Source organism: Cajanus cajan, chromosome 4, assembly GCF_000230855.2.
Source record: "Cajanus cajan strain Asha chromosome 4, NIPB_CcT2T_4, whole genome shotgun sequence".
In the NCBI taxonomy this organism is placed as follows: domain Eukaryota; kingdom Viridiplantae; phylum Streptophyta; class Magnoliopsida; order Fabales; family Fabaceae; genus Cajanus; species Cajanus cajan.
This window is the reverse complement of record NC_138520.1, coordinates 13,760,830-13,772,452: the sequence shown is the minus strand read 5'-3', so window position 1 is coordinate 13,772,452 and position 11,623 is coordinate 13,760,830. Positions and strand designations below refer to the sequence as shown.

At 45.2% G+C, this 11,623-nt stretch overlaps 1 protein-coding gene across 1 annotated transcript; it reads left to right on the top strand.

Annotated features, from left to right (window-relative positions):
- Nucleotides 1-213: 213 nt before the first annotated feature.
- LOC145957180 (uncharacterized) lies at nucleotides 214-969 on the top strand. The gene has a single exon (XM_083073394.1). It carries the CDS (start codon nucleotides 214-216, stop codon nucleotides 967-969), a length of 756 nt encoding a protein of 251 aa, XP_082929520.1.
- The last annotated feature ends 10,654 nt before the right edge of the window (nucleotides 970-11,623 follow it).

Sequence of the window (11,623 nt, the reverse complement as noted above, 5' to 3'; positions counted from 1 at the left end):
AGCTAGGAAACAGGGTCAACTCATCTACAAGGAGTAATCAACACCATTGCAGGTGGCTTTGCAGGGGGAGGCTCCAGCAGCTCAGCCCGAAAAAGACACCTAGGTAGTATCAACGGCGTCCACTCCACCACCTCGGCCTCGCACCAGAGCTCATCGCCGATCACCTTCACCAACAACGACTACGCTGGCGTCTGCCCCAACCAGGACGACCCGATGGTCATCGCTGTGGAGGTCGCCAACTGGGAGGTCCACAAGACGTTGATCGACGAAGGAAGCTCGGCCGACGTCCTCTACTGGCCGACGTTCCTCAAGTTAGACATCCTTCACTCCCTCATCCAGCCTCACACAGAGCCACTAGTTGGATTTGCAGGAGAACGAGTTCACACTCGAGGGTACGTGGATCTGCTGACGACCTTCGGAACCTCTCTGGATACGAGGAGAATCATGATCCGCTACCTCCTCGTGGAAGCCAACACCTCCTATAATATTATCATTGGGAGGCCGACGCTAAATCAACTCGGAGTAGTGGTGTCCACCTCGCATCTCACCATGAAGTTCCCGGGGAGTGACGGTAAGATCATCTCCGTCAAGGCAAATCAGAAGACAGCTCGGCAATGCTACGCTGAAAGTCTCAAAGTTTCCTCACCCGACGAGCGACGCCGAAGTGATCCCCCCACAGTGGCTCACATCACCCACGTGGAGTTCGCTGACCTCGATCCGAGATCCGACTCCCATGATGAACGACCAAGTCTAATTGACGAGCACGACGACCTCCAGATCAGGAAACTCCCCGGGCAGTGCACAAAAATCAGCAGGCAGTTGAGCCCAGAGTTGTGGCAGCAGCTCAAAGCTGAGATCCTCAAGAATGCCGACCTCTTCGCCTGGTCTAGTGCCGATATGCCAGGCATAGACGCTGACTTCATCTGTCATAGGTTAGCGATACACAAGGAGGCAAGACCAGTGGCCTAGAGGAAGAGGAAGGTCGGTGGTGAAAGGCGGGAGGCCATCATCACCGAGACACAAAAGTTGCTGAACGCCGGCTTCATCCGTGAGGTCAGGTACACCACATGGCTGGAAAACGTGGTGTTGGTAAAAAAGAGCTCGGGGAAATGGCGAATGTACGTCGACTATACCAACTTGAACAAGGCATTCCCCAAGGACTCATACCCCTTGTCGAGCATCGCCAAGCTGGTCGATGGAGCATCCGGGCACGCCCTCCTCAGTTTCCTCGATGCTTACTCCAGGTACAACCAAATCATGATGTACCCACCCGATGAGGTGCACACGTCATTCATCACTAATCACGCCAATTACTGCTATCGAGTGATGCCCTTCGGTCTCAAGAACGCGGGAGCCACTTACCAGCGACTGATGGACAAGGTTTTCCACCAACAGATTGGCCAGAATATGGAGGTCTACGTTGACGACATGGTGGTCAAAACCACCTCAGCCGAAGACCGTGCTGCCGACCTCGCCGAGGTGTTCAGCCAAATTAGGAGACACAACATGCATCTCAACCCAGAGAAGTGCGTCTTCGGCGTCCAGGGAGGTAAGTTCCTCGGTTTCATGATCACTAGCAGAGGAATCGAGGCCAACCCTGAGAAGTGCAAAGCCATCATCCAGATGCAGAGTGCTCAAACGGTGAAAGAAGTTAAACGCCTAGCCGGAAGGTTAGTCTTGCTGTCCCGTTTCATCCCCAGACTCGCGGAGAAGGTAGGGCCAATCTTCACTCTGCTACGGAAGCCAAAAGACTTCCAGTGGAGGGATCAGTGTGAGGAAGCTTTCTGAAGTTTCAAAACCTTTCTCACGACTCCGCCAATCCTACAGAGGCTGAATCACAGAACCGACCTCCTCCTCTACCTGGCCGTAGCAGAAAATGCCATCAGTGCAGTGATAGTGCAAGAACATCATAAAGTACAGACGCCGATCTACTTCATTAGCCGAGTCCTCCAAAATGCGGAGAAACGGTACCAAATGATCAAAAAGTTGGCACTAGCACTCGTCACCGCAGCCCGGCGACTCCGACCTTACTTCCAGAGCCACCAGGTGATAGTCAAAACCGACTACCCCATAAAGCAAATCCTGAGAAAGCCAAAGCTCGCCAGACGAATGATTGCATGGTCGGTCGAGTTTTCCGAGTTCGACATCCAGTACGAAAGTCGTGGCGCCCTGAAAGCTCAATGCCTGGCCAATTTCGTAGCCGAGCTCACGCCCACTTCAGCCGAGGAACCACAGGTATGGACTTTACACGTTGACGGGTCCTCCAACTCTAAGGGTGGTGGTGCAGGTATCATATTGGAAGGCCCAAACCAGGTCACTTTGGAGAAATCCCTCAAATTCAGCTTCAAGGTGACCAACAACCAGGCGGAGTATGAGGTACTTCTCGCAGGACTAGGCTGGCTCGCGACCTCGGGGCCCGAAGAGTGAGTTACAACAGTGACTCGAAGCTTATGGTGGAACAACTCAGTGGGACGTACCAGGCAAATGATATTCTCCTACAGCGGTACTTCCACATCGCATCCCACCAGATCTCGTCCTTCGACGAGTTCGCCATATAGCATGTGCCGTGAGAACAAAATGCCCAAGCCGACCTCCTATCAAAGCTCGCAAGCACCAAACGACCCTGACAACATCAGACCATCATCCAGGAGACCTTGCACTCACCCAGCCTAGACGACAAAGTCGTCAATACCAACAACAGCGAAGACCAGGGATGGATGACAGGCATCTGGAGCTACTTGAAAGAAGGAGTTTTGCCCAAAGACAAGGACGAAGCTCAGAAAATAAGGGTGAGGTCGGCCAAGTTCGTAATTGTAGACCCCTAAAATTGTCCGGGTCGGAAATAAAGCTTGAAGACTCTCGAAGACTGAAGGAAGATCAGCCAGAAGGACTCCTGGAAGGCCCTAGGAGGGTTCTCTGTAGGTCTAGAGGTCTTAGAATAGCTCAAAATAAGGAAGTGGAGGGAATGAAGCCCAATACGGCCGTACTGAACTTAATACGGCCGTATTGAAGCTTCAATACGGCCGCAGTGAACTCAATACGGCGTATTGAAGTTTCTGAAACTTCAATACGGCCGTATTGAAGTTTTAATACAGCCGCAGTGAACTCAATACGGGCGCATTGAAATTTCTGAATTTCAATACGGCCGTATTGAATTCAATACGGCCGTATTGAAGTTCAAAAATTTCAATACGGCCGTATTGATTCTGTAGCCCGTATTGGGCCTGTTCCCTATAAATATGACGTCAATTGGACGTCATTCCACACTTTCACACTCAGTTTTGACTCCCTCCTTGAGTATTCTGGGGTTTTTGAGCAGTGTTCTGCCCTAGAAATCTCTCTGGGAGTCGATCCGACTAAGTTCTGGAATTCCGAGCACTTAGCTTGGAGATTCGAACCTAGTCGAAGGGAAATCCTCCGGATTTCCATAGTCAAAATTTTATAGGAGGGAGCGAGCGGGCTTGTAGAGCGAGGGAACGCCAAAAAGCTTCCCAGTTTTACGAAATATATAAAAGCACGCTTCAAAGGTTTCTTCTTAAAGTCCTTCCTTTTACTGCTTTCTGTGTGCATATTTAAACTGTCATCATGTAGATAGTTAATTTATAATTGCTTAGAATAAATAGGGGTAATTTAGTAATTTTACACTGTTATTTTAGAAATAATCTGTCATAGGGAACCCGAAAGGGGCGCTGTGGGGTGCTAACACCTTCCCCACGCGTAACCGACTCCCTTACCCAACTCTGGTTGTAATGGCCAAAGTTGATTTATAAAATCAATTGCCTTATCCCTTTTTCCAATGTTTTGAGTAAAACATTGGTGGCGACTCCACGAACCCTCCTTTTGCGAAAACCACTAATCCATGGAGGGTCCCGCTTGGGATTAATATGGATTGGTGAGACATTTAATAAATAAATTGGATAAGATCGACAAGGTCTCAGTTTGAGAACAAGTCGTTCTAATAATCCAATACATTTTCAAAACTAAAATAAAAGCGAGCTCGACCGTCTTCGCGACCGCCGAGGCCCGTTTGGGCCGGTGGCGACAGATGGCGACTCCACTGGGGAAGCTTCGAGAGTCAGTCCCATTTAGTGACAGATTATTTTAACAAATAATAGTTAAAATTACTTCATTACCCCTTGCTTGTATTATAATATGTTTTATTATATGGCTTTAAATAACTGTTGTATGTTTAAAATTCCGCAATTGTTTGAAATACAAACTGTACACAAACCTTTGCACACAACAGTTCCCTCTATACCCGGGGGCATGAGTGATTAACCATAGGGAGTGGATGTTAGTACGGCCCGTTGTCGAATGGGTCTATAGGTGCCCGTAGACCGTTGTCGGAAAACATCACTCAAGGTGATAACCATGAACTTGAGTCCGACGGTGCGTTGGAGCTTTCCATCGACCTACGACGAGAGGAATTGGGTCCCTATAATGGGGGCACCTTGGGGGCCTTTGACCAAGTGAGAACAGTTAGATCCTCCTTGAATATGCACTTTTCTGCAGGAGACCCGTACCTCGTGATTCGCTCGTGACTGTTCGTGGATGAGTGAATTGTTTGTGTAAATGCTTATGTGCAATTGTTTGTGCATTAATAAATAACCTCGTGATAAGGTCTAAAGAATAATCCCCATGCATGAAAATGTCATGACATGAGAGGAAAAACCAATGTGTGAAAATATAATAAAAGTAAGGAGCATAGGCATCATTATCAATAATACCTCATGCATCCTCATCATCATTTATAGGTTCACTAATACCCTCTCGATGTGAGTGAAAGAGACCCGTGACTATTGAGATTCTCCGTTGTGGAGAGATAATAGCCTAGGGAGGGTGATAAACTTTCATCTTAAAAAGGCAGCGCCTCAAAGATGAAAGATTATCAAGCTCACATCAAGAGTGTATTCATATCATAAATAAGCTAATTAGAATAAACATTCATTTTAGAAAGTGGCTGGTCATCTCTCTGTCCTCACATGCGCAAAGAAAATCAAGAAAATGGAAGCGCTAGAGGAACAAAACAAGAAGCTCACGACCGAGCTTTCACAGCTCAAAGAGCAGATGGCGCAAATGTTGGAACTCATGCGTCACCATAACATTCATGGATCTCATCACAGTGACCATGGGTCCCATCATGAGGGAGAGGAGGAAGAGCATGAAGAAGATCCTCCACACGCCATACCTATTGGGGCTGGAATCATGATTAAAGAGCCCGAAGTTTCAAAATAACAATTCCACACCCTCGAGGATCGGCTAAGGGCTATGGAGGGGTATGATTTCGACATCAAAGATGCCGCCGACATGTGCTTAGTGAGGGATATTCAATTCCCTCCCAAATTTAAAGTGCCGGATTTCCCAAAGTACGTGGGATCGACTTGCCCCAAAAGTCATCTCACCATGTACTGTCGCAAGATGGCTGCATATGCCACAAATGAAAAGCTCTTGATCCACTGCTTCCAAGAGAGCTTGGCTGATACCGCGCTCAACTGGTATATGCAGCTAGATGGAAATCTAGTACACACATGGAGGCAGTTGGCCGACGCCTTTCTCAAGCGCTACAAATACAACATCGACCTAACACCCGATAGGTCAGATCTTCAAGCCTTGAGTAAAAAGAATGATGAATCTTTCAAGGCGTACGCCCAACGATGGAGGGAGTTGGCGGCACAGATAGAGCCCCCGCTGTCGGATAAGGAGACGGTGTCCTTATTCATCAACTCGTTGACTGGTCCCTATTACGATAAAATGATAGGGAACACAACGACACTCTTCTCGGACATCATCACCATTGGGGAGAGAGTGGAACAAGGACTTAAAAGTGGGAAGCTAGCAAAGCCCTCCCAATCATTCGAAGCTAAGAAGACCTTTGGGAAGAAGAAGGAGGAAGGAGTCAACGCCATAACCATTTCTTCATCTTCTTCCACTTCGAAGTCAGGAAGATCGCAATTCATCCCTGTGAAGAAGTTTGATAAACTTCCGACCACTTATAGCGATCTCCTGCCGAAGCTAGTAGAAGCCAAACTTCTAGCTCATGTTCCACCAAGGAAGATCGACCCACCTTACCCCGATTGGTACAAGCCATAAGACAAATGTTTATACCATTCGGGGGCACCAGGGCATTCAACAGAGAGATGCCTAGCTCTCAAATACAAGGTCCAAAACCTTATTGATGCCGGGTGGGTCACCTTCGATTCGACAGCGCCCGACGTGAGTAAGAATCCTCTGCCAAAGCAGGAGTAGAGAGAAGAACAAGCCACGATAGGGCCCCTTCATATTTCTCTTTTAGGGACTCATGATCAGTACCCGAGATCATGAGAACCTTTTCATGTAAATAAGGGTTTTTGTACAGTTTTAATACATATCAATAAAGAGGCATTTTTCACATTATTCTCTTTTTTTGTTCTTTTCTCTCTTTCCTCATTAACATTAATAATTCTAAACCTAAACAGAACCAATAAAATAATTATGTCTGTAATTGTTCGCTCTGACCGGGATCCGAAGGTGAAAGGTTTGAGTTGGACAGTGATGAGGAAACCATTTCTCCGGATCTGCAAAGATTGCTAGATCAAGAAGCTCGTCAAGAGAAATTGGAGACTATAAATTTGGGGCATGGCCGAGAGATAAAAGAGGTCAACATTAGGACCCATACCAGTGATGAAATAAGGACACATGTTTCCGCTATGATTATAATAAAATCATTCTTCATTGCTTCTTTTCTTGCTTATAATAAAATTCTAAACCACATTATCTTTAACCCTGTTTGAATAAACATGAATGAGGTTAAAATCATCTTAATAATAATAAACCCACATCATTTTTATGTGGAGGTGTGTGTGACGACTTGGAGCACCTTCCATTGGCCTCGACAAGTGCCATCATGGGTAAAAAGAAATCTTTCAAAATAAAAGAAGCTCGGCAGGAAACCCAAAAAGGGGACTGCGCAAAAATAAGAGCAAAAGACCCGCTAGGAATCCCACGAAAGGGTGACCTAGGCAAAAGTTAGGGTTACAAAAATAAACAAAATCAAAGGTCCGCTAAAACGCCACAAAAGGGTGTTTTAGGCAAAAATAAGGACAATCAAAAAACAAAATAAATTCATGATGGTACCATCAATTGAATTCAACAAGGGGCTCAAGAAAAGCTATCCAAGTTGTCAAAGCACAATCATTAATAACAAAGATGTGCTTAACCTCATAAGTGTTTAATCGAACAAGCCTAAACACATAAGCCTACCTTGGCCATCCATTCTTACAAAAACCATTTTTGAAAAATAATCCCCTCTAAAACACAAACTTTTGAAAAAATATACCCTTTCCTTCTTTTCTCTCTTGTCCCAACGATTTTAGAATAATCTAGTGGAAGCATGGAGAAATAAATCATCACTGATAATGGATCTAATCTGAACAACAAAATGGTGGAAGAACTGTGCCAAGAATTCAAGATCCAACACCACAACTCTTCCCCATATCGGCCAAAGATGAATGGGGCAGTCGAGGCAACCAATAAGAACATCAAAAAATAGTGCAAAAGACGGTTGTCTCATTTAAAGACTGACATGAGATGTTACCCTTCGCTCCTCATGGCTATAGGACTTCAGTACGTCCATTTACAAGAGCTACTCCATTCTCACTTGTTTATGGGGTGGAGGCAGTTCTACCCATCGAAGTCGAGATACTCTATCTAAGGGTAATCATGGAAACAAAACTTTCCGAGGCAGAATGGGTTCAAAGCCAATATGACCAGTTGAACCCTATCAAAAAGAAACGGCTGAACGCCATATGCCATGGTCAAGCCTATCAGAGGAAGATCAAAAAGGCTTTTGACAAGAAAGTCCACCCTCGAGTCTACCATGAGGGAGAGTTGGTAATGAAGAAATTACTACCAACTCAAAAAGGGCAAAATCGGAAAGTGTGCCCCAAATCACGGAGGACCATACGTGGTAAAACGAGCCTTCTCAGGAGAAGCATTGATTCTCACAAACATGGACGGAGAAGAACTTCGATACCCAGTCAACATTGACGTGGTAAAGAAGTACTATGCTTGAAGACGTTGCTTGCATAGGCCTGCTAGGATGAAAACCCAAAAAAGGCGTCCTAGGCAAAAGTTAGGGCAAAATAAAAAGCCCGCCAGTACAAGGGTACTAGGCAAAACAACGGCAAAATTATCCCCGCTAGGATACGTCCTAGGCAAAAGTTAGGGGCAAAAGAATAAGATGTAAAAGCAAAGCAAGCAACGATCGCTTGAATCGAAAACCGAAAGGCGGTTCAAGTGATTATCTTCTAGAAGCAAGCGTCTTGCAGCATCTACACTCCTGGCTCAGGCCGAAGCAATTAAGGGAACGTAAAGAGCAACAATTACAGATATAATTGTTAAGCCCAATGTATATAGCCTACCCTGGCCAGCCATTCTTCAGAAATTTCCTTCTGTATATCTTTCTGTAAAAAAAAAAAAAAACACTTGTGAATATCAAATAAAATATCCATTTGTTTCTTTTCTCTCTTGACCATGTGATTATGCCTCTAAATTGATGTTTCAAAAATTGTACGAAACTCTTTTAATAATCGGTCAAATAAAGAAAATTGGAGGGGTTCCTATAAAATCCATAATCTCCTGCATAAAGGCTCACAAAAATACTCCCTCACGTCAATGACAGAAAGTCCTCCAAAAAGAAGAGGATAGGGAGAGCCACTCACTTTTCTAAATAAATGAACAAAAATAAAAAAATTGTATTGCGTTTGTGCATCACACACACTTTAGTTGCACATTCAAAGACCTTATCATGAGGCAACCGCATAAAATAGAAAAATAGAAAATTGCTTGTGTATGACAGCAGCAAGCAAAATGCAAAGATTCAGAAAATCAACAGCATCATACAGAATAACTGAGCCTGGAGAGGCTTGCCGAAAGAATACTCTCAGAATAACTGAGCCTGGAGAGGCTTGCCGAAAGAATACTCTCAGAATAACTGAGCCTGGAGAGGCTCGCCGAAATAATACTCTCTCAGAATAATTGAGCCTGGAGAGGCTTGCCGAAACAATACTCCCACAGAATAATTGAGCCTGGAGAGGCTTGCCGAAACAATACTCCCACAGAATAATTGAGCCTGGAGAGGCTTGTCGAAATAATACTCCTTCAGAATAATTGAGCCTGGAGAGGCTTGCCGAAATAATACTCCTACAGAATAATTGAGCCTGGAGAGGCTTGCCGAAATAATACTCCTACAAAATAACTGAGCCTGGAGAGGCTTGCCGAAATAATACTCTCTCATAATAACTGAATTTAATTTCTTTAGCACTTTTAATTTCTGTACAGCAAAAGCCAAAAACATAAAAAAGGCAAAATACAGAAAAAGCCAAATCAGAAGAAAAGGCAAAATACAGAAAAAGCCGAAAATGAAAAAAGGCAAGGATATAGAAAATCCAACAAACAGTTTGTACAGAATAACTAAGCCTGGAGAGGCTTACCAAAATAATACTCCACATCCTCCACAGCATGCAGAATAACTGAGCCTGGAGAGGCTCGCAGAAATAATACTCCCCAGAGGGAACCTCAGCTCAAGCTCACGGAAAAATCCCCAGCGAGAGCTATCAAAGCAAAATCGACGCAATCCCCAATGGAAGTGCGATCATCCAAACAGTATATACAAGTCAAAGGACTTAACACTTCCTCAGTGGAAGATAGCTCTCCGACTCAAAGCGCTGAGTGAGGCTAAGCCTGCAGAGGCTTCCTAAATAATACTCTGGGATACATAAGATCCCTCATTCCCCAATCGCCTACTCAGAGGCATCCCTGCAAAAGGAGAAAAATCAAAAAAATATCAATAAATATTCCCCAAGCGGAATCCGGCACTCAGCCGAACACTGAACCCCAATTCCTCAGTCGCCTACATAAGAGGCACTCCTTCAAAAGGAAAAATCATAAAAAGATCAATAATCATTCCCCAAGTGGAATCCGGCTCTCAGCCTATCATTGAACATCAAGATGATCTGCCTAACAGAAGAGGCCAATCACAAACCAATGACAAAATCCCCTGGCGGATAACAGCCTACACAGAGGCAACAAAATCCAAAAATTAAAAAGAGTTACCCGAATAAGGATAACCGGGATACTCCACCAACGTCCAAAGGACGTCAGCCAATCATAAGGCACTGCTCATCTCAGAAAGAGCATCTTCGTGTCTACACCCCAAGGAAACAGAAATTCCTCAATGGGCGCCAACTACTCAATGGAAAGTTGGGACACAAGAACCTATGAGTAACTGCACATCCCCTAGACGGATCCCTGCGTTATCCAGCCCTCAGTGGCACAAAAATCAAAAACAATCGTCGAAACAGCATCGTGGACTGTGGAGACAAAATCAACATCCAGAATCCCCAGCGGATAACACCCTACACAGAGGCAGCAAAAATCAGAAAATCAAAAAGAGATACCCGAATAAAGATGAACCGGGATACTCCACCAACGTCAAAGGACGTCAGCCAAACATAAGGCATCGCTCAACTCAGAGAGAGAGCATCTGTGTCTACACCCCAAGGAGTCAAAAATTCCCATGGGTACCAACTAAGCAATGCAAGTTGGGACACAAGAACCTATGAATGACTGCACATCCCCTAGACGGATCCCTGCGTTATCCAGCCCTCAGCGGCACAAAATCAGAAAAACAAACCGTCGAAGCAGCATTGTGGACTGTGGAGACAAACTATACTCAACTACCTCATTTTGAGAGGCAAAGTCTGGAGAGACGATACTCAAACAAAGTCTGGAGAGACAATACTCAAACAAAGTCTGGAGAGACGATACTCAAACAAGGTCTGGAGAGACGATACTCAAACAAGGTCTGGAGAGACGGTACTCAAACAAAGTCTGGAGAGACGATACTCAAACAAAGTCTGGAGAGACGGTACTCAAACAAGGTCTGGAGAGACGGTACTCAAACAAGGTCTGGAGAGACGGTACTCAAATAAGGTCTGGAGAGACGGTACTCAAACGAAGTCTGGAGAGACAATACTCAAACAAGGTCTGGAGAGACAGTACTCAAGGTCTGGAGAGACGGTACTCAAACGAAGTCTGGAGAGACAGTACTCAAACAAGGTCTGGAGAGACGGTACTCAAACAAGGTCTGGAGAGACGGTACTCAAACAAGGTCTGGAGAGACGGTACTCAAACAAGGTCTGGAGAGACGGTACTCAAACGAAGTCTGGAGAGACAATACTCAAACAAGGTCTGGAGAGACAGTACTCAAGGTCTGGAGAGACGGTACTCAAACGAAGTCTGGAGAGACAGTACTCAAACAAGGTCTGGAGAGACGGTACTCAAACAAAGTCTGGAGAGACGGTACTCAAACAAGGTCTGGAGAGACGGTACTCAAACAAAGTCTGGAGAGACGATACTCAGAGTCTGGAGAGACGGTACTCAAGGTCTGGAGAGACAGTACTCAAAGTCTGGAGAGACGGTACTCAAACAAAGTCTGGAGAGACGATACTCAAACAAAGTCTGGAGAGACGATACTCAAACAAGGTCTGGAGAGACGGTACTCGAACAAAGTCTGGAGAGACGGTACTCGAACAAAGTCTGGAGAGACGGTACTCAAACAAAGTCTGGAGAGACGGTACTCAAG